Source organism: Schistocerca gregaria, chromosome X (genome assembly GCF_023897955.1).
Source record: "Schistocerca gregaria isolate iqSchGreg1 chromosome X, iqSchGreg1.2, whole genome shotgun sequence".
NCBI lineage: Eukaryota > Metazoa > Arthropoda > Insecta > Orthoptera > Acrididae > Schistocerca > Schistocerca gregaria.
In genome coordinates, this window is record NC_064931.1 from 562,218,847 (window position 1) to 562,243,301 (window position 24,455).

Genomic DNA, 24,455 nt, shown 5'->3' on the forward strand with positions numbered 1-24,455 from the left:
GGTGCACATTAAGGTCACAAAGCAGCAGAAAGGGGTAATATAGCTATCCAGTAGGCTGAGGAAGTCTGTCCTGGTGACACTGAATGACAGAGGGATGTAAACAGTACAAAGGGAAAAGGTCAAGTGAGGAAGGAAAAGGCGAAATGCAACAGCTTGAAGGTGGGTAGTCAGGGAGTTGGACTGACTATGAACGTCATCCCGTATGAGCAGCATGACTCCACAATGAGATGGACTTATGTCTGGAAGGTCAAAATGGACCAGGAAGAAATGTGAGGATGCCATTTTGTTTCCTGGAGGCAGATAACAAGCAGACACTGCATTTCTAAGAGAATCTGTAAATCCTCTTTGTTTGATCCAAGGCTGCGAACATTCCACTGAAGGAGAGCTATAATGAGGAAAGGGGAGCAGGGAAAAAATGATGGGGTGTCACCTCGTCAGCTGCCAATGCTAGCCTTCAAAGACTCTCTGCTACAGGGAGCAGAGGCTGGAGGGATCCTGCTCCGCGAGATCTACAAAGACATCAGCAGTTGCCCTCTGTCAATCTGCAAAGTCCAGGGCAGAAAAATGGTTGGTGGTGCATATGGGCGTCATACAGGCATACAGGTGAGCGTATCATGTGGTGACACCATAGAAGAGTATCTCTGAGTTGGCGAAGGAGATGTCCATTTGCCTTTCTTTGACTTCTTGGAGCCTTTCCGGGTGGCAGAGGAATATTCAGATTTTTGTCGTCTGGAGGAACAGTGTTTGCAGGAGTATTACTTCTGTCCTTTTCAGCCTGCCAGTTTTGTAGCAGGTGACTTCTCCCCGTGAGACGAAGTTTGGTTGCTTTTTGCAGAGCTGGACAAGGAGACGGCAATGCTAGCATTACACTGGGTGATTTCACAACTGCAGTGCTGAATTTGATGTTGCATGTCTGCATGGGCATGACCGGCGTAAAGCAAGATGTAGCAAGAACAATAATATAAGTGCCAGATGGTAAAAACAGGGTTTGCAAATAGCCAATAACTTGTGATCAACCAGGTAAGGCACTCTTCCTTTACCCATACAACTGGGACAGCCCACTCATCGAGATACATGGAACAATCTTGAGAGGAGGCTGCATGGTTGCCATTGCAGTTGATACAGCAGGGAGAAGGATGCAGACAATTGCCCTCGTGGGCATCCCTACCACGGGTTACACATTTGGCCGTGTGTTTACAGGACATTTGAGTGTACTTGAAATGATTACACTGGAGCAGTACATCAGTTTCAGAATGTACAGTTGGACTGTAATAACTTCATAGCCTGCTTTGATCTTGGACAGAAGCATCACTCTATCAAAGGCGAGAAAAAGTGTGTTTGGGCACTAAGGATGCACCTACTTTCTTCATCACCTGAGAGACTGCAATGACACCCTCATCAGATTTCTGCCTTGGTCAGACCATCGAGCAGCGTAGTGTAAATAACACCACGGGAAGAATTCCATGTTCAAAGGGTCTCGACAAAAACAGAATAGCGGTGGAGGAGCGAAGCTGCAAGCAGCAGTTGTACTTGAGAATCAGAAGTAGCCTCAAAAAGCAAAGCACCATTACATAAATGAGAGCAGAATTTCACAGGGCCGGCAATTGCATCAACAGGTTTCTGAATAAGAAACAGATTTACTGTTGCAAAGGACTGACCGTCTTCAGTATGTGAAGTCACGAGGAAGTGTGGTGCACATGGGAGGGTCTTGGAATCGGGAGCTTCATACCGTTTAAGTTTGGTAGATGTGGACTGCAAAGATGATGATTGGCTCATTGCGAAAAATTCCCCCATGGCTGCCAATGGTGCACTCCTTCCAACTGGAGGCTCACCCACCTTAGGAGATTGTTCACATCTCAGGTCATACCTCCCAAAAACCTGACAGAGAGATCAATCGGCAAGTTGGGAAGGCAGCAGCTCAGGTAATCATCCCTCCCTAGTGCTGGCGTGTAGCAGGGGGTACATGCGAACTCTACCTATCAAAACCGGGCTAGGAATTACACGTTACACAGTTATCCGTTATGCATCAGGCAGGTGGGTCAGTCTTCAGGAGCAAACAAGAAGGGAGAAGAAAAAGAGAAATCTCAAATGCTAAAGTCGAGGAAGGGAGAAGGTGAAGACAGAACAAAGGAACGAAATGCAGAGGAGAGTATTCTGATACTGACTACCGAAAATGAAGAATACATTTCCAAAAACAGTCCAGACACATTCCCCAAGGGAGGGGAAAAAGAACAGCAACAGGATAGACATGCAGCACAGGAGGAAAAAGATGCTGCAAAGACTGGGGTCCCGCAGGAGCCAAGCAAGAACCTGCCCAAGAGCAGCAAGCCCCGGGGGAGGGGGAGGAGAGGGTGGACACATTCATGAACCAAAAATTTAAAATGAAACAACCATATAAAACAAAATGTATGCAGATTCATTGGTAGACTGCTAAAAAATTGAGGCATTGTGCATCACATGGAGGCTTACTGTTAAAATTACTAGTATACACACCAAGGGTCAACAGAAGTGTCCAATTCCAACCGTCTGCTTTGACTCATGACATAATGGTGGTGGTGTGTGAAGTCACTATGATGCGGAGTTTTTGACTTGGTTGTGTTTGTAGATGTGGTGGTGTGATTGGTGGTACCTTCTGGTGGTGTATGTGCGCATGACAAGTTTAAATTGTCATATTGGGTTCATTTTAGATTTGCTTGTGATCGTGTTAACATGGCTTTGAGTTTACATAGTTTCTGTGGTAACGTGGGTTGTGGAAGTGTTTCCAGTGAGTTATTAAGGTTTTTTTATGTGTTAGGTGTTTTTGTTGGGTTTTATTAGTTTCGTGTTTGTTGTGCAGAGAAAAGTTTAATTTGATTTGTTTGTTAGGTATGGCTATGACAGTGAAATTCACAAGTGTACCATTGCGTTCGAAGACGGGTGACGATACGATATCTGTTGTAAAATTTCTGCAGATGTTTAGTCTTATTGCAGAATATGTTAGGTGTAATGTTTGTGGCAACAACATGAGGCTTACAAGAGTTCAAGTGGCTCGGACCAGCAACGCGTATACGGGGCGTCATCGGCACAATAAAATCTGCTGGCCGAGAGATCTAGGTTGGCCACAAGGGGGATTGGTTTGCTTACTTATTTTGGATATAGGTCCTCTATAAGTTTTTGTGCACAGGAGAAGTTGTGTAAGAGAGAAATGTTTTGGATTGGATTTCGTTTTGTCTAGAGGTTTATTCAGAGTGTGTCAAATATAGAGGGAAGTTGGTCGGGTCAGGGGTGGTTGTTGAAATTGATGAATCACAGTTTGTTAAGAGGAAGTCTCAGAGGGGCAGCTCTCGGGCAGGTCTGTGGGTGTGGAGGGCTGTTATACCGGTGGCTGGGTATGCTGATTGTGTTTTTAGGGTTTTGCAAGGTCATAGTGAGAGGGAATTGGTGGGTTTGATTGAGGAATATGTTGAGGAGGATAGCACTGTAGTTTCTGATGCATTTTCGTCTCTTAGGGGTTTGGAGAAGAGGTGCTCTTCCAAACTGCTATCTCATTTAGACGATTATTGCTGGCAGAAGAGTGCCCCTGAGAATTATTGTATTTTTCATGGGCGTTTTTTTTTAAGAGTTTTGAGTAGGTAGTATAGTTGGCCTATAACTGTGTTAACGGGGTTGGGTGGGTGTTGCGGGGGGGTGTAGGTATTGTTTGTGCAGGTGGGGTTGATGGGGCAAGTTATGGTTTGAGAAGATGATTTGAGATTATGCTTGAGAGGACCAGATTCATTGCAGTTTTTGTTTTTGTAAGGTGTGATTGATACTGGTTAATTTTTGTGATTTTTCTTTGTTAGGTTTTTTTATGGGGATCAGTCAGGTGATCTGCAGTTGGTTTATGGGTGGCAGGCTAAAGGTGTTTTAGGAGACTTTTTGTTTTTGGTGAGTGCATGTGGTGGCCAACCTAGATTGTATTGCTGAATGCTGTTGTTGGAAAGGAATTTTTGTTTTGGTTTTATTCTATAGTAATTGTGATGTTTTGTTGTACATTTATGATAGGTCAGTTGTATTTTAATTAATGTAATGAATGTGGTTTTCTTTGAGATGTTGGGGTTTTAAGTTCAACTTTACAGAGGTGTGGGTGTAAGTTTTCTTGGAATCAATAGCTGCAGTTGAGCAATATAAGTCAAAGGGAATGCCCAATTCCACTCTTCAGAGTTGTAGGGTTTGGACTCTGGGTATCGATAGCTGCGGTTGAGCTATACAGGTCATAGGAAATGCCCAGTTCCACTTTTTGGAGTTCTAAGTGTTGCTTTTTTTTTTTTAGGAAATGTCCGATTCCTGTTGTGTTTGTTGGTGTAGCGGTATGCTGTTATTTAAGTTTTTTTCATATTTTTTGTTATGGGATCGTGCAGTGTTTTTTATTGTTGTATGTTTAGTGGCATTCCAGAAGGCCCCGGTTCCACCAATCTACTTTGATCCACAATGTAACCAATAAGGCGGAAACTGCAACTTTCAGTGACAGTCAGGTCAAAATGGCTACAAAGAAGTCACTATGTATATATGCCAACAAATGCAAAATAACAAAAATGACAATAATGTCTCACTCCTAAAAAAAAAAATGAAATTAATGTGATAGAATCTGACATTTCTCTTGACGTATATTGCTCAACTGCAGCTATCAATACAAAGAATCCAACTCCTACAACTCCAAAGAGAGGAACTTGACATTACCCTTGACCTATATAGATCATCCACAGCTACTGATTCCAAGAAACCAACACCTACAACTCCAAAAAGTTGAACCAAAATCTCAAAAACACCATACCCACAACATCAATTAAAACACAATCAACACACCATAAATATAAAACAACAAAACTTCACAATTACTACAGAATAAAACCAAAACACAAATTATTTACCAACAACAGGCTCCGCCAATACCATGTATGATGGCCATCTCTCTCTCTCTCTCTCTCTCTCTCTCTCTCTCTCTCTCTCTCTCTCTCTCTCACACACACACACACACACACACACACACACACACAAATTATCCACAACCTGCCACCCATAAACCAACCCCAAACCATCCAAATCACACCCACAAACCAGTAACAAAGAAATTACACTAAAATTAACCAAAGTCAGTCACACCTTAAAACTCCAACCAAACTGGTCCTCTCCAATATAATCTCAAATCATCCTCTCAAACCATTATTTGCCCCATTAAACCCACCCCCACAAACAATACCCCCAACCTCCCTCTCCAAAAACCACACTCACAACCCCATTAACTCACCACCCTCGGCCTACAAATCCTATCCACAATCCATAAAAAAAAGGGGGGGGGGGGTTAAAAATACAATAACTCTCACGGGCACTCTTCTGCCAGCAATACTCATTTAGATGAGGTTGCAGTTTGGAAGAGCGCCTCTTCCCCCTTCCTATAACGCTAATTTAATCACCCCCTTCCAACCCAAAACCCCTCTATCATGTTAGTACAAGCCCCAGTTTCATAATACTTACACGTAATACTGTGATTAACTGCTAAATCATTATAACCCCTCTTCCCCGATCCCGTATCAGACGAAAATGCATCATCAGAAACTATAGTGCTATCCTCCTCTACATATTCCCCAATCAAATGCACGAATTCCCTCTCACTACGACCTTGCAGAACCTTAAAAACACAATCAGCATATCCAGCCACCAATATAACAGCACCCCCCACACCCACAAATCAGTCCGAGACCTGCCTGTCCCATACTTCCTCTTACCAAACTGTGACCCATCAATTTCAACAACCACCCCCGACCCAACCAACTTCCCCCTCTACTTGACATACTCTGAATAGACCTCTTGACAAAACAACAACCAATCCCAAACAGTTCTCTCACTCACATGCACACAAAAACTTATAGAGGACCTATAATAAAAATAATAACTAAGCAAAACAATCTCTCTCATAGCCAACCTATATTTCTCGAACCATGTACTGTGACTAATCAACCACCACATATTATCATGCCAACGGGTGAGATTGGACGCTTCAGTCGACCCCACCTAACATATTCTGCAATCAGACCAAACACCTGCAGAAATTTTACGACAGACATCATATCTTCACCCATCTCCGAACGCAATGATATGCTTATGAATTTCACTGTCATTGCCATACCTATAGCACAGCAATAATGAAACTAATAAATCCTAACAAAAGTGCCTAACACACACAAAAAAAAAACCCTTAGTAACTCACTGAAAACACTTCCACAACCCACGTTACCGCACCAACTACGTAAACTCAAACCTGCGTTACCACAATCACAAGCGAACCTCAAATTAATCCAGTTGAACTCAGCAAGCATCCAATTCCACCCATCGGTTTTGACCTGTGACGTAAGGCTGCTGTGTTGTGTGATGTCACAACGGTGTGGAGTTTAGTTTGTGAGAGTGGTGTGTTTGTAGGTGTCATTTTGATGTGAATGGTGGTGCTCTCTGGTGGTGTGTTTATGGGTGGTGTGTTATGTGGCGTATGGGGTTCATTTGTGTGGTAGCATTGCACGTGTGTGATATCAGTCATGACAGTGCTTTCAGTGGAATATTTTTTGGTGAGTTAACAATTTTGGTTTTATTATGTCGACGTTATTGTAGTTTTTTTCTGTTCGTTGTGTGTGAATTTTGGTAAATTGCTTTGTTTGTGTCTTTGGTAGACGGATATGACTGACAAGGTCAACAGTTTCGGTAGACGGCGATGATTGGGGACAGTGTGTCGTCTCTAGTAAAATTTCTTCAACTATTCGGATTTTTGGACGAAGTCGTGGAGTGTTCAGTGTGTCATGAAGAAATGAGGCATACTAAAGTTCCAACTTCTCGGACCAGGGACGGCTGTATGTGGAGATGTCATAAGGATCACGGATCAAGGGAAGTGTTCGATTCCAATTTTGTTGGTTTGTTGTGTTTTTTGAAGTAGTTATGGTTGTGGACGTGGTTGTAGTTTTGCGTTTTATGATTTGGTATCGGCAGTTTTTGTTGACCTATATAGGTCAAGGGAAGTGTTCGATGCCAATGTGTGGTTCCTGTGGGTGTTCCAGTATCAGGCGTTGATGCTGAGCTATATAGGTCAATGGAAGTGTCCGATTACAGAGCATATTGTGTTTCGTGAAATTTGGGGAGTTTTGTGTTGTTGGTTTTTTTTTTCGTTGTTTTGTGTGGTTTAGTATGCTGGTGTGTGTCTAAATTTGTTTATATTTACTTTGTCCCCAGCCAAAAACCCCTAATTTCCCACGCTTGTCCCGTTAGTTTCTTTGTGGAAGGTTTGTATGGTGGTTTTTCAGTGTATTTTCGTGTTTGTGGTCATGTTTGCATAAAGACGTCATAGGCGCCATATTCGAGTCGCAGTCTATGGTCGTTTCCGCCATATTTGTGACGTCATGGGTCATAGCAGACGGATGGAGTCGGACGCTTCTGTATTTCCCACCACCAGAGCGCACCAACCACACCATCACATCTACAAACACAGCCAAGTCAAAAACTCCGCGGCGTACGGACGTCACACACAACATCATTATGTCACGAGGCAAAGCAGACGGGTGGAATTGGACGCTTCCATTGATCCGAAAATCGACCTTATATCTAATATTACCGCATCATTATTGGCCCGAAACATTTGTGGACGGAACACAAAAGAGGGGAAACCTTAATGCTATACAGAGTATCCTCGACCACACAATTTAAGGTATCTTATCAGTACGGTTTGAGACGTAATGCTAATATCTGTTATATAGCTGGCACTGATCTTATCGACACATTATTTTGCGGCACTTAGTACATAAGCCAAGAAAAATATGAATCATAATTTTAGGATTCCCTGGGTGACAGGCATGTTACACTAAGTCCAACTGCAACAGTAAAGAAAGTAAACACTGTTTTACCATCGCAATTTTCAAAACAAACGAATGACAAAGAGTGAGAGGTTATGGTATCCTCGAACTGGATATCTACATAGTGAATGCTACTGTAAAAACATCTCAAAGAGTCGCATGTATTCGTTCTACATTTTTCACCCACCTTCGGAGAAAAACCGTTCGACAGGTGCCACGAGTTCATTAAGAGACTGCAATTCTTCTTTGTCCAAAACTTCTGGATACGTTAGAACATTAGCGTCAAAATGTCCTAAAAATAAGCCCTTCACGAATGGTGGTCTGTCTAATTTCGGCTTTCCACTTATTTGAGCCTCAGTAACGGTATCAGTTTTTACACTAACAGCATCTTCCGTAAGTTTTTGAGACAGCTGACGTGATACCCGAGACGAACTGATTACTCTTCGCGACAAGTGCAAGTGTGGCAACTTACTAAACCTCATCATTGTATTCTTAACATAACAAGTGCCATAAACTTTATACACCCACTTCCCACATGCACACAACTCACATATGTTCACAATATTTACAAACAACGTGACCACAGTAAACGTAATTCGAAGCTTTGAACCACTACCAACGTGACAAACTGATTGGAGGAAACACTAAATTAAACCACAACATTCAGCTTGTTACATACTTTCTTAATTCTAAAATATTACTGACAGTCACTTATATTTTAAGGTATTTCAAATTTACTATTAACAATCAATTTTGTTGATTCACATAATCTATGTCTGTTTAATTTTATAATAAAGCAACAAATAATTTCGTATTGCTAATAGCTTTTTTAGTTTTAACAATGATTTAATAGTGATGCCTATTAGCTAACATTTTAAGTTCAATATATTTTTTGCGCCTACGATTAATTCGTCCGCCTCTAATCTGTGCCAAATTCTGATCGTTAATCTTTGCCTACGTAGTAAATAGCTATCCTTTTTTTATTGGTTGATTATACAGAAGTAAGTTTTATTTCTTGTAATTTAGTAATATAGTGCGCGCATTGCTGGTATTGAAACGTCATATTGATTACAGTGGAATTTGATTTTCATTTCTCAGGTATTCGTCAAGACTGTCATGTGATTATAAATCAGTGCATACTAATAATTGACCAAACTACTTTTCGTGTTTACTATAGTCCTGTGACGTTTTACTTTGTACGTCTTGCACGTTTTCTCTTTTTTTTTTTAAAAAAAAGTTTTGTGTCAATACGAGAAATATATATAAAATTATGTGTTATTTGGAACGGACAAGAAACTTTCTTCGGTTATCAGATTAATTCTACAGCTTTATGAAAGGTATGGCCGAGGCACTACTTAAAATATTGTAAAACAGAGCAGATTATTTATTTTTAGAAACTCTTGATTTTGCAGTATATGTACTCTGTGTGAAAGACTAAAGTAATTGGTCAGAGAATGCAACACACAGAACATAAAGTTGAATTGTTTGTGAAATATATCCCAACATCTTTCAAAATAAATACCAACAGTAGCAAAATTTATACTGGAATGGAAGTACATCTTGTCAGTTGAAATTGAAGGCGAAGCAGTCAATCCTAATGTTGTCTCTAGTTAATTAGTTACTCTGCATACCCAATACATATGTCCTTGTGATGTGAAACTCATTGCTTCCTTTAAGAAAATAGCTTACTTTTCATTTTCATAATGAGGTAAAGTACATCACCCACCAAGTATTCATTGTCTTTGATTTATTTGTCCTTTACTATTGAGCACAAAGAGTGAGGTGATGCAGTGGTTGGCAAACTGTATCCATTCGGGAGGACGGCTGTTCAAATCTGTGTCCGGCCATCCTGACTTAGATTTTCCATGTTTTCCCTAAATTGCTCCAGGCGTATACCAGGGTCATTCCTATGGAATTTTCTTCCTCATCCTCAAATCAATCTTAGCTCATGCTACATTTCTTAATGATCCTTTCAATGGGACATTAAACCCTAGAGTTTTTCACATTTTTCTTTAGGAGAATTTAGGACTGGAAGTTGACAATGGCTTTATCAATTGGAACATCCCCATTCACCTTAGCATCCTGGGTAAACCATGGAGAATTCACGTCAGGATGGCTGGACAGTGTACAAAACCTGCTACTCCTGAATGCAAGTCCAATGCATTAACACTTACTTAACTACCTGGCTTTGTTTACGGTTTGAAAAATTACCACATGTACCTAGTCTACAAGGAGCTTACAACATGAAAAAGAAGTGTAATCAGTTATATACTTAGAACATTTAACTTTGTAATATTACACTTCTGATAAATGTACACACATGAGCACATTATATAACAATGCTGAAAACATGAGCATGTGTCAACTCTGTATTTATCACAACTAATCTTGTAACAAAATACCTCCTCTGATTGTTTGTTTGTTTTTTAGTTCAGTCCAGAGACTGGACTGACGCAGCTCTCCATCCTTCTCTATTCTGTGCAAGCCTTTTCATCCACAAATAATTACTGCAAACTTCATCTTTTTAAACCTGGTTACTATATTTGTCTCTTGATCTCTCTACAAAAATTTTAACCCCTACACTTCCCTCCAAAACTAAATTGGTGATCCCTCGATATGTCGGAATGTGTCCTGTCAACTTATCCCTTCTTTTAGTTAAGCCACATTGTTTTTTTTCTCCCCAATGCTATTCAGTACCTCATCATTGGTTATATGATATACCCATGTAATCTTCAGCACTCTTCTGCAGAACCATATTTCGAAAGCTACTATTCTCTTCTCGTCTGTACTGTATGCTGACCATGTTTCACCTGCGTACGAGTGTACACTCCATACAAGTACATTCAGAAAAGACTTCCTAACACTTAAATCTGTCTTCAGTACTAACAGTTTTTTTTTACAATTTTCTTGCCATTGCCTGTCTTACATTTTCTTATTGTCAGTTATTTTACTGCCCAAATAGCAAAACTCATATTACTTTTAATGTCTTGTTTCCTAATCTAATTGCCTCAGCATCACCTTGTTTTACTTTAGTTGATATTCATCTTACAGCCTCCTTTCAAGACACTCTCCATTTCATTCCACTGTCCTTCAAAGTCCTTTGCTGTCCCTGACAGAAATAATCTAGAGGCATTGGCAAAGCTCAAAGTTTTTGTTTCTTCTCTCTGAGTTGTAATTATTATTATTAGTTTCTTCCTTTACTGCCTTCTCTATATACAGATCGAATGACATTGGCGAGGAATCGGCTACAACCTTGTCTCACTCCCTTCTCAACCACTGCTCCCCTTTAATTTTTCATCCACTTAAACATTTATAACTGCCACTTGGTTTGTAAATAACCTTTCACTCCCTGTATTTTACTGCTGGTACTTTCGGGACTTTGAAGAGCATGTTCCAGTCTAGATTGTCAAAAGTTTTCTTAAAATCTAAAAATGTTGTAATGTAGGTTTGCCTTTCCTTAACCTGTCTTCTAAGAAAAGTTATAAAGTCAGTACTGTTTCATGAGTTCCTACATTTCTCCATAACCTAAACTGATATTCCCCAAGGTTGGCTTCTAGCAGTTTTTCCATTTTTTCTGTAAATAATTTGTCAGTATTTTGCATTCAGGCTTATTGAACTGATAGTTTGGTAATATTCATAACTGTCAGCACCTGCAATATTTGGAATTGGCATTATTACATTCTTCTCGAAGTTGGAGGGTATTTTCCCTGTTTCGTGTATCTCTCACACCAAATGGAACAGTTTAGTCATCAGCAGTTCTGAGAGAATGTTGTCTAATCCAGAGGAATTGTTTCAATTTAGATTTTCAGTGCTCCATCAAATTCTCCCCACAGTGTCATCTCTCTTATTTCATCTTCATCTAATTCCTCTTCCCTTTCTGTGATATCACTCTGAAGTTCATTTCCCTTGTCTAGCTTGTCTATGTATTCCTTCCACCTTTCAATTTTTCTTTCTTTGCTTAGTACTGGTTTCAGTCTGAGTTCTTGATATTGATGCAGGTGCTTCTCTTTTCTCCAAAGGCGTCTTTAATTTTTCCGTAGGCAGTCTCTCTCTTTCCACTAGTTATACATGCATCTATACACTTACATATTTACTGTAGCCATTTTGTACTTTTTGTGAATCTCATTTTTAGGTGCTTGCATTCTCTTTTCGCATGCTACATTTGCTACAGTTTTATATTTTCTCCTATCAACAATTAATCCAAGGATTTCTACTAGTTCTATTCTTTTTAACATACTGATTCCTCTGCTTCCTTCACTATTTCATTTCTCAAAGCTGCTGATCCATCTTCTGTTCCTTTCCCCTATTGTAATGAGTCATTGCATAATGCTGTCTCTGAAACTGTCAAAACCGTCTGGTTTTTTCAACTTAACCAGGTCCCATCTCTCTAATTCACCAGATTATTGAAAATTCTTCAGTTTTAATCTTCTGTTAATAAGCAATAAGTTATGGTCAGAGGCCACATGTGCCCCTGGAAATGTCTTACAGCTTAAAATGTGGTTCTGAAATCTCAGTCTTACCGTTGTACAGTCAGACTGAAATATTCCAATTTCGCCAGGTCTCATCCACGTGTACAACCTCCTTTCATTATTCATAAACAAAGTCTTAGCAAAGATTATATTATGCTCTGTGCAAAGCTCTGCCAGGTAGGTTCCCCTTTTGTTATGTTCCTCCAGTCCTTATTCTTCTACCATTTTTCCTTCTCTTCCTCTTCGTACTGCCAAATTCCACTTGCCTATCACAATTTAGTCTCCTTGAACTACATGAATAATTTCTTTGATCTCATGATAGATTCTTTCAATCTCATCTTCATCTGTGGTGGAACCAGTTGGGATATAAACTTGTTCTACTGTAATGGGTGCTTGCTTTGTGTTTATCTGGGCTACAATAATGGGTTCACTGTGCTATTCATAGTAGGTGACCCACATTCTTATTTTCTTACTAGACCTACTTGTGCATTACCTCTGTTTGATTTCACACTGTAGAAATACTTCTCAACATTATACACTGTAGAAATACTACTTAACATTTTACACTGTAGAGATACTTCTCGACAAGAAATGTTTGTAACTCTGTTCTCATAGCTGTTTCCTTCTCCAGCCATTTTATGTATGTCGACAGTGCTTTATAAAGAATGAAACCAAGTGGGCCACATGTTTTTGAATATGAGTTGCTTTTGCTTAGTTGCTATTAGTTTGTAGGTCTCCAATATTGATTCTTTGTCGTTAACACATGTTTGTATATGTATAGGGATGGTATTGTAAGCACACACAAATTTTTAAATATGTGACAAGGTTCAAGTAGCCCTTTCCTGTAATTAAAATGTTCATTTAACTGTTTTATTTTTACCCCAGAGAACTCTTAGACCAAACCAAGTTTTGTTACATGGTATTTTCAGTTTATTTTGGTCAACATATGTTTCTAAAAGTCTTGTATTATAGTCTTTTCTCATTAGCTGTGTAGGGAAGACCCAAGAACAAATGGTTGTTTGACTGTTGACTTTGGGGTCTCTAGTTTACAACTGTGCCTTGAGAATATACATGCCAACATGATATATAGTAGGAAGAGTTATATGCCTGACAGTGTGTGTTTACTGCTGAGTTTTTAGTTTTGACAATGCCTAATGGCATAGAAGGTTTAAGGTATGTTACACTATAGGACAGTATAAACATTTTTATATGGTTGTCATTATGGCAAGTATTGCAATGTATCGATTTGTTAACTTGTGTTATAGCACTTCATAATGCTACAACATAGTACCAAAACACATTGTGGTAAAAATATCACATGTTTGACAACAGGTGTGTAGTATTCCCAGTACAGATAGTATCTCTGATGTTTGCAGTGTATACGAGTGATTTGTAAGATATGATCAGCAAAACTATCAGATTTTTCACTAGTGATGCTGTTGGACGTGCAAGATATTACCTGTAACAAAGAGAAATAATCTGGTAGCATCTGATTTGAAGATTGGTGGTCAGCATCCTGCCTGTTGCAGTAGAGCTGGAAATATTCCATCTGAGCCTCGTGACTTGAATTGTTGAAACATTCTCACTACCCACAGGATTTTCTTGATGTCAACACTCTCTGACAGATTCCCAATTCTCCTGTTGGTTACCTATAAACCAGTATCTCACGGGGATTGGATCTTGGTCTGTGTTATCTGTCAGACTGTACTGAGAGAAATGAGTCGTAAGGGGCGTATCCAGCATTTCATTTGCTGTCCTTGTATACCCACCATTCTCCTGCCTTAGAACACCTCCAGGATTAGTTGGTTTTCTTGTGAAGAGTTTGTGAAGTGTGGTCATAAAAGCTGTAGGTTCCACTCCCTCACAGAATGAATTCCAGGATCTACATCTACATGGTTACTCTGCAATTCACACTTAAGTCCCTGTCAGAGGGTTCATCGAACCATTTTCATACTATTTCTCTACCATTCCATTCTCGAATGGCATGTGGGGGAAAAAGGAACCCACAAATCTTTCCGTCCGAGCTCTGATTTCACTTACTTAATTATTATGATCATTTCGCCGTACATAGGTGGGTGTCAATAAAATATTTTCGCATTTGGAAGAGAAAGTTGGTGATTGACATTTCGTAAATAGATCTCACCACAAAGAAAACCGCCTTTGTTTTAGTGACTGCCACCCCAACTCGTGTATCATATCAGTGATCCTCTCACCCCTATTGCGTGATAACACGAAACAAGCTGCCCTTCTTTGCACTTTTACAATGTCTTCTGTCAATCGTACCTGGTAAGGATCCCATACCACGCAGCAATATTCCAGCAGAGGACGGTCAAATGTAATGTAGGCTGTCTCTTTAGTGGATTAGTCGCATCTTCTAAGTGTTCTGCCAACAAAGTGCAGTCTTTGTTTTGCCTTCTCCACAATATTATCTATGTGGTCTTTCCAATTTAAGTTGCTCATAATTGTAATTCCTAGGTATTTAGTCGAATTGATAGCCCTTAGATTTGTGCTATTTATCATATACCCAAAATTTATCGCATTTCTTTTAGTACCCATGTAGATGATCTCACACTTCTCTTTGTTTAGTGCTAATTGCCACTTTTTGCACCATTCTCTATAGATCATTTTGTAATTGGGATTGATCGTCTGATGATTTTACTAGACGGTAGATTACAGTGTCATCTGCAAACAATATAAGGGGGCTGCTCAGATTATCACCTAGATCATTTATATAAATCAGGAACAGAAGAGGGCCTATGACACTACCTTGCGGAATGTCAGATATGACTTCTGTTTTGCTCGATGATTTATTGTCTGTCACTACGAACTGTGACCTCTCTGAGAGGAAATCACGAACCAAGTCACACAACTGAGACAATACTCCATATGCACGCAATTTGATTAATAGTCGCTTGTGAGGAACAGTATCAAAAACCTTCAGGAAATCTAGGAATATGGAACCGATTTGAGATCCCTTGTCGATAGCACTCATTACTTCATGGGAATAAAGAGCTAGCTGTGTTGCACAAGAACAATATTTTCTGAATCCTTGTTGGTTATGTATCAATAAGTCATATTCTTCAAGGTGATTCATAATGTTCGAGTACAATATATGCTCCAATATCCTACAGCAAATTGAGGTCAGTGATATGGGTCTCTAAATTCATTGGGTTACTTCTATTTCCTTTCTTGAATATTGGTGTGACCTGTGCTACTTTCCAGTCTTTAGGAACAGACCTTTCGTCAAGTGATCGGTTGTATATGATTGCTAAGAAAGGCGCTGTTGTGTCTGCATACTCTGAAAGGAACCTGACTGGAATACCATCTGGACCGGAAGACTTGCCTTTCTTAAGTGATTTGAGTTGTTTCGCAACACCTAAGATATCTACTTTTATGTCACTCATACTAACAGCTGTTCTGGCTTCAAATTCTGGAATATTTACTTTATCTTCTTTCGTGAAGGAATTATGAAAAAGTGTATTTAGTAACTCCGCTTTAGTGGCACTTCGGGAACATTTACATCGCTATCACGCAGTGACGGTATTGACTGTTTTTTGCCACTGGTGTACCTTACATACAACCAGAATCTCTTTGGGTTTTCTACCATATTTTGAGACAATGTTTCATTGTGGAAACTATTAAAAGCATCTCGCATTGACGTCTGCACTAAATTTTAAACGTCCGTGAAACTTGGCCAGTCTTGAGGATTTTGCGTTCTTCTGAATTTGGCATGCTTTTTTCATTGCTATTGCAACAATGTTCTGACATGTTTTGTGTACCATGGTGGATCAGTCCTGTCTCTTATTAACTTATGCGGTATGAATCTATCTATTGCTGTTGATACTGTATCTTTGAATTTGAGCCATACCTGTTCTACACTTACATAATTAGCTTGGAAGGAATGGAGACTCTCTCTTAGTAAGGCACCAACCGAATTTTTATCTGCTGTTTTAAATACATATATTTTGCATATATTTTTAATAGTTTTGGTTGATATGGTTTTGAGCCTTACTACAATGACCTTGTGTTCACTAATCCCTGTATCCATCATGACGCTCTCTATTAGATCAGGATTATTCGTGGCTACGAGGTCAAGTATGTTTTCACAACCATTTACAATTCGTGTGGGCTCGTGAACTAATTGTTCAAAGTAATTCTCAGAGAAAGCATTTAGTACAATTTCAGAAGATATTTTCTGTCTACCACCAGTTTTGAACATGCATTTTCGCCAACAAATCGAGGGTAGATTGAAGTCTCCTCCAATTATAACTGTATGAGTGGGGTACTTATTTGTAATTAGATTAAAGTTTCCTTTTAAGCGATCAGCTATTATTTCATCTGAGTCGAGGGTTCGGTAGAAGGAGCCTATTATTATTTGGTATAGCTGTTGAGTATAACCTCTACCCATGGTAATTCGCAGGAACTATCTATTTCAACTTCACTACAAGATAAACTACTACCAACAGACACAAACACGCCACCACCTACTTTATTTAACCTATCCTTTATGAACACAGTTTGCGCCTCTGTAAAAATTTTGGCAGAATTTATCTCTGGCCTTAGCCAGCTTTCTGTTCCTATAACGATTTCAGCTTCAGTGCTTTCTATCAGCACTTGAAGCTCTCATACTTTTCCAACACCACTACAACAATTTACAACTACAGTACCAACTGTTGCTTGGTCGATTCTCGTCGTTTCTTTGCCCTGTACCCTTTAAGACTGGAGCCCTTTTTGGTCTTTCCCAAGACTGTATAACCTATAAAACCGCCCAGTCCACACCACACAGCCCATACTACCCGTGTAGCCACCTGTGTGTAGTGGACACCTGACCTATTTAGCAGAACCCGAAACCCCACCATCCCAGGATGATAGTTTCTCTTGTTTATTACCAAGCTTGTACATGTCAAGGATCTCCTGATATTTTGCGTGTTGTTCTTTCCTTCTTGCAAAGCTGAACAGTCTTCTTACCTGCTTCCTTTGTATTTCCATATTATTGTTCCATGGAGGTACATTCCTGTTTGTGCATTTCTTAGTGGCTGAGCAGTTTTCTAAGTATGATGTTTTAATGGCAGATGTCATTTCAGGTACCATTGCCTAAATATCTACTGGATTTCTTATCAAAGTATATCAGATAAGTATGAGTATAGGAATTTCTTATATTAGTCAAAGTATGTTTCCCCATGATTCCTGCAGTCCAGGAGTTCTGAAACTTTTTTGGCTCTGGAACCAATTGAAATATGAAATATTTTACAAAGCCTTAAAATAAGTAAAACCTGGTTTTATGTTTATTCTTGAATTATAATCATTTAATAAAAATTGTAAAAAAAATCATTATACACTCAACAGTATACAAAACACCAAAAAATAAATACAGCACACAAAGTACCACAGTACTGATTCCAATTTAAATTGAAAAGCTGTTTAATGTCAGGTTTGATAGAAGAGAGTTAGACACACATGAGGTTCGGCATCCAGTTTGTTACAGTATTCTCTCTTTGAATCTGCATATGCCGAAAATCTCATTTCACTCAAGTTTGCTGTTGGCCACAGCAGAATATTCATCATAAATCCTGCACCAAAAATCTCCAAGTGAAATGATTTGATCTCATTTCTAAAGAGAATTCACAAGTTTCATTTGACATATTTTCTGATTTCCGCAAATTCAGCAAAAAAAAAAGTATTGTGAACCCATGAATTTATTTTCAGTTTTGTCTTCAGGAAAATATACCATGCAAGATGTGCACATATTGCGGTGACATTGGACCAATTCTTCAAATATTTCATTTAGTAAGCCCATGAACTATGGACCTTGCCGTTGGTGGGGAGGCTTGCGTGCCTCGGCGATACAGATAGTCGTACTGTTGGTGCTACCACAATGGAGGTGTATCTGTTGAGAGGCCAGACAAACATGTGGTTCCTGAAGAGGGGGAGCAGCCTTTTCAGTAGTTGCAAGGGCAACAGTCTGGATAATTGACTGATCTGGCCTTGTAACAATAACCAAAACAGCTTTGCTGTGCTGGTACTGCGAACGGCTGAAAGCAAGGGGAAACTATGGCCGTAATTTTTCCCGAGGGCATGCATTCTGCATCAAACCAGTCTCGGGACTGAAGACCGCAACAACAACAACAACAACAACAACAACAAGTCTGCTGTCTCACCAACGAACACATCCAGTATTAAGTTCTTTGCTTCTCTCTTGCCAACACAAACAATCCAAAATCTAACTTTTTTCTGGAGGCAGTTATTTTGTTATTAGTATTGAAAACTGTCCCTTTTTTCCTTGCAAATATAGATTTAATTCATTTTTTTTTTTTTTTTTCAAAAATACCTGCTAAAAAGCTTGTCTGAACAACCAAGACACATACCTCAAACAGTCTTTTAATTTAAAAGAAGTGTTAGGCATAAAAACTTGTACGTAAGCTCTTACTTCAAATGATCTTGTTAAGGTCTTACCCCGAGATAACCATCTAACCTTGATGTGGAGCGTTAGTGTTTCATGTATGCACCCGTAATCTTGCAACAATATTGAAAACAAATTGGGCCTGACGAGGATGTGATTTGATGTAATTGATTCTTTTTTCTGTTTCATCAAGAACTAGTTTTAGATTTGGTGGTGATTTCTTTATTGCAAGTGCTTGCTGATAGAACTGCAGAGTGGCACTTTAAATTTTATTAGTGATAATGCTCCTGCTGTCATTGCCCTGTACAAATATTGATGAAATTGTACCAGTCAAAATAATGTTTTAAAAAGTTGTTAGTCATGTTAGAAATGTCTTTTACATCTACATCTATACTCTGCAAATCATTGTAAAGTGTGTGGCAGTGTGTATATCCCAGTGTACCAGTTATCACAGTTCCTTCCTGTTCCATTCATGTATGGCACATGGGAAGAATGATTGTCTGAATGCTTCTGTGCATGCTGTAAGTATTCAAATCTTATCCTCAAGATCCCTATGTGATTGATGCGTTGGGGGTGAGGGGGGGGGAGACTGTAGCATATTCCTAGAGTCATCATTTGAAGCTAGTTCTTGAAACTTTACTACTTGACTCTCTTGGGATACTTTACGTCCATCTTCAATAGTCTGCCATTTCAAATTCTACAGTATCTCTTGTCTCCCACGGATCGAACAAACCTGTGACCACTCATGCTGCCCTTCTCTGTATTCGTTCAATATCCCCTGTTAGTCCTATTTTGTAGGGGTCCCACACACTTGAACAATATTCTAAAACTGGTCATATAAGTGATTTGTAAACAAACTCATTTGTGAACTGATTGCACTTCCCAAGTATTCCACCAATAAACGGAAGTCTGCTACCTGCTTTACCCACGACTGAGCCTATGTGATCATTCCATTTCATATCCCTACAAAGTGTTAGTTAGGTGTTTCTATGAGTGGCTGATTCCAACAGCGACTCATTTATATTCTAGTCATAGGATACTATATTTTTTTCGTTTTGTTAAGTGCACCATTTCATATTTTTAAACTTGTAAAGCAAGTTGCCAATATTTGCATTGCTTTCAAAACTTATCAGTATCTGACTTAATATTTATGCAGCTTCTTCCAGACAGTACTTCATTACAGATAACTGCATCAGCTGAAAAAAGTTTAAGGTTACTATTAATATTATCTGAAAGTTCATTAATATCAGACATGAACAGCAACGGCCCCAACACACTTCTCTGCGGCACACACAAAGTTACTTCTACATGTGATGACGACTCTCCATCCAAGATAACATGTTGTGTCATCACTACCAAAAAGTCCGCAGTCCAATCACAAATTTCACTTGACAGCCCATATGATTGTACTTTTGATCATTAGTCTAGGTGTGGTACTGAATCAAATGCTTTTCAGGAATCAAGCAATACTGCATCTACCTGACAGCGTTGATCCAAAGCTTTCAGTATATAATATGAGAAAATTGCAAGTTGGGTTTCACATGATAAGTGTTACCGGAATCCATGCTGGTGAGGATGGAGGAGGCCATTCTGTTTGAGACATCTCATTATGTTTGAACTCAGAATATGTTCTAATATTCCACAACAAATTGGTGTCAAGGATACGGGTTGGTAGTTTTGTGGATCACTTCTACTACCCTTCTTGTAGATGGTTGTGACCGGTGCTTTCCTCCAAGAACTGGGCACAGTTATGTGTTCAAGGGATCTACTATAGGTTATAGTTAGAAGAGGGGCTAACTCAGCCACAGATTCTCTCCCCCCCCCCCCCCCCCCCCCCCCTCCCCCGTGAGTCCGGGGGTTTGACTAAGCCCGAGGTATTCCTGCCAATTGGGGAAGGGCGCCTTACCTGGTGCATAGTGTCCATCATGCACTGAGACCTCTCACATCCTTTGTTGACGTGGATCTGCACTTCCGCTCATTCTCCAGCTGTTGGGCAAGGTCACCCTCCTGGGTGCATTTTTGTCCACCCTCTGTGAGGTATCACTTTCTGCACTGTCGACAATAATGGACTTCTTAGCTCGTTTGTGTCCAATATCCAGCACGGTGACCAGTCCGTTGTGGTGTGCCCGCCATGTACCCTGTTGGTTGTAGCCCCCCTGACCACACAGGGATCGCTCTGCTGATGCCTGCACCATCAACTCCCCACACATGTCAAGGAGTAGATGCCCGTCACCCTAGGGCATTGAGACTTCCGCCAATGGCCATCCTGCCATATGGCTTTTGCTACAGTTGGGTGGCACCCGTGGGGAGGACCCCTGTCAGAGTGGGTGGTATGGGGGCGGATGACACGCTATGAAGTGTAGTACATCATCTCTTACTGGTGGTCAAACACCAGCAGTCTCTAGGTCTAACTTCAATGCTAAGAAATACAACCCCAAATCCCCCCCTCCCTCCAGCCACACCATGGGAGGAACGGCAGGCTAAGGATGGCAGTGGATCTTATTTGCCCCAGTACCTTGTATGTTCGAGAGCTGATAGGGAATCTTTCATGATGATGAAGCATCAGTTTTTTCTTGAGCATTTAGAGGACAAGTTTGGGGAGGTGGAGGGCTTGTCCAAAATGAGATCTGGGTCAGTCTTGATCAAAACAGCATCCTCTGCCCAGTCTTGGACATTACTCACTTGTCTTCATCTTGGCCTTCGAGGGTGACACATTACCTGAGAAGGTCAAGGTGATGGTCTACTGCTGCAATGTAAAGCCATATATCCCTCACCGGATGCGGTTCTTTAAGTGCTGGAAATTTGGCTGTACGTCTTCCCACTGTACTTCTAGCATCACCTGTCAGGATTGTGGATGTTCTTCACATCCCAATACTCCCTGGGTCCCGCCTTCTTTTTGTGTCAACTTTGGAGAGCACCATTCGCTTTGCTCGCCAGACTGCAGGATTCTCCAGAAAGAAAGAAAAATAATGGAAAGCAAGACCCTGGACTGACTGACCTACAGTGAGACTAAGAGAAAATATGAGAGGCTGCATCCTGTGCATATGACACCAACCTACCCTGTCGCTATGACAACGGTTCTACCATCTTCCATTCCGCTGCGTACAGTTGCTTCTCAGAGCTGTCAGACTCCACCTGCGCCCTTGATGGTAGGGGGCACTTACCTCCCTGTTGCTCCCTCACAACCTATACTTCAGAAGCAAACCCCCCCCCCCCCCAAACCATCAGGATGTCAGTCCCCACTTCTCAGCTGGAGAAGTGTTATTCTTCTTAGTCTTCTCTCGCCAGGATGGGATCCCTTGGGTCACTCCCTTCCCAGGTTCCTACCAGTGGCAAAGCTAACACCCACCAGTCGCTGAAGCAACTACAGGTAGCTGGTCGTAGGGCTTCACGGCCCTTCTGAGTCCCTAAGATTGAATCAATGAAGCCCTCACAGCTGGAATAACCAAAGGAGTAGTGAGAGAAACCTAAAAAGAAAAAGACCCGCAAGAACCAAGGCACTGCTGTGGCACCCACACCACCACTACCTACAAGCTCTGTGTCTGAGAATGAGGTGGAGATTCTGTCATCCGCTGAGGACCTAGATCCCACTGGACACTCGGACACAGTGGATCTAGACTGCTCGGGGCATAAATCGGTGGCAGCAGGTGACCCTGAGGTGTAAACTGCGTCATTGAGTGTTTCATACCTTGCAAGGTTCATGATCACATAAGCCTCCAGTGGAATTGCGGCAGATTTTTCTACCACCTGGCAGAGCTACAGCAGCTGTTAAGCTTTTTGCCTGCTTTGTGCGTTGCCCCTCAGGAAACCTGGTTCCCGGCAATGCAGACCCCTGCCCTCCATGGCTATAATCGAGTGTCAGGTGGAGTTTGCGCCTATGTCCTAAACTCGGTATGTAGTGAAACTGTGCGCCTTCAGACCCCTCTTACAAACTGTGGCTGTCAGGATAAGGACAACGCAAGAAATAACTGTCTGCAATGTATATCTTCCTCCAGGTGGTGCAGTTCCCCTGAACCTATTGGCCGCACTGTTAACTCCCTAAACCTTTCATACTTTGGGGAGATTTTAATGCCCGTAACCCCTTGTAGGGTGGCACCATGCTTAGTGGCCGAGGTAGGGAGGTCGAAAATTTACTCTCTCTTAAATATGGGTGCACCCAAACATTTCAGTGTGACACATGCCATTGATCTCTTGGTTTGCAGTCGTGTCCTTCTCCCATCTATCCACTGGAGAGCACACCACGACCTGTGAGGCAGAGTGGGAAGCCTTCACCTCTGCTGTCACTACTGAATTTCCACCACATGGTGCCATAGATGTTGTTGTTCAGCAGGTCTCTACAACGATCGTTTCTATGGCAGAAAACGCAATCCTTTGTTCTTTATGGTGCCCCGGCGATAGACAGTCCCTTGGTGGTCGCCGGCAGTCGCTGAAGCAATAAAGAGCCTTGGTGAGATCTACAGCGGCATAAGTGGCACCCTTCCGTAGAGCACCTAATAGCCTTTAAGCAGCTACATGCCCGTGTTTGCCAGCTTGTGAAATGACGGAAACAGTGGTGTTGGGAGAGATACGTGTTGACAATTGGGTGCCATACGTCACCTTCCCAAGTCTGGACGAAGATCAGACGAATTTTGGGTACCAGACCCTAACAGATGTCCCTGGCATTAACATCAATGGCTTGTTATCTACCAACACAAACCCAAGTGCCAAGCACTTTGCTGAGCACTATGCTCGAGCCTCTGTGTCTGAGAACTACCCCCCAGCCATTCACACCCTCAGACGGAAGATGGAAAGGAAAGTCCTCTCATTCACTACGTGCCACATTGAATACTGTAACAGCCCATTTACAGAGTGGAAGTTCCTCTGCACCCTTGCACACTGCCCCAACACAGCTCCTAGGCTGGATCGGATCCACAGTCATGAGATTAAACATATCTCGTCGGACTACAAGTGACTTCTCCTTCTCATCTTCAACCAGATTTGGTGCGATGGCGTTTTCCCATTGCAATGGCAGGAGAGCGCCAACATTCCGGTGCTCAAACCCGGTCAAAACCCGGTTGATGTGGATAGCCACTGGCCCATCAGCCTCAGCAGCTTACTTTGTAAGTTGCTGGAACATATTGCATGTCAGCAGTTGGGTTGGGTCCTGGAGTCACATGGCCTACTGGCTCCATGTCAGGGCGGCTTTCACCAGGTTTGCTCTACCACTGATAATCTTGTGTCCCTCGAGTCTGCCATCTGAACAGCCCTTTTTGACTGACATAAAGTATATGGAAATGGAAATGAGCATTTGGCGTCATTGGCTGGGATGCCCCTTTCGGGGCAGGTCAGGCCACGTTGGTGCAAGTCTTATTACATTCATACACCACATAGGGCTATCTGCGCGCTGGATGGGGATGAAATGATGATGAAGACAACACAACACTCAGTCTCTGAGTGGAGAAAAGCTCTGAACCATCCAGGAATCGAACCTGGGCCTGTAGGACGGCAATCCGTCATGCTGACCACTCAGCTATTGGCATGGACATGTAAAGTATATGACATGACCTGGTGACATTGTATTCCTGCCACATTGTATGAGTGGGGTCACTGTGGCCCACTCCTGATTTTTATCCAAAACTTCCTGTTGCTCTGTGCTTTCCTTGTCCCAAGTTGGTGCCTCCCATAGTTGCCTTCGTATTCAGGAAATGGTGTTCCGCTGGGCTCCATATTGTGTGTCTCCCTATTTTTAGTGGCTAT

General features: G+C 41.2%; 2 protein-coding genes across 12 annotated transcripts in view; one reads left to right on the forward strand and one right to left on the reverse strand.

Annotated features, from left to right (window-relative positions):
• The window catches only part of LOC126299060 (complex I assembly factor ACAD9, mitochondrial-like), a 104,815-nt gene extending 96,280 nt beyond the window's left edge, over nucleotides 1–8,535 (reverse strand). Inside the window, exon 1 of the mRNA XM_049990730.1 lies at nucleotides 8,038–8,535. Within this exon, the coding sequence (XP_049846687.1) occupies nucleotides 8,038–8,335 (298 nt within the window). The 5' untranslated portion in view covers nucleotides 8,336–8,535. The remainder of the gene's footprint in view (nucleotides 1–8,037) is intronic.
• Nucleotides 8,536–8,776: 241 nt separating this feature from the next.
• Nucleotides 8,777–24,455, forward strand: part of LOC126299057 (FYVE, RhoGEF and PH domain-containing protein 6-like) — a 204,480-nt gene continuing 188,801 nt past the window's right edge. For 2 of the 11 annotated variants that reach the window (XM_049990714.1, XM_049990729.1), the window contains exon 1: nucleotides 8,788–8,851. The gene's annotated coding sequence lies outside the window, so the exon portion shown is untranslated. Of the gene's footprint in view, nucleotides 9,188–24,455 lie in introns of all 11 variants that reach the window. The other 9 variants (XM_049990716.1, XM_049990718.1, XM_049990720.1 and 6 more) reach the window with 9 other exon arrangements.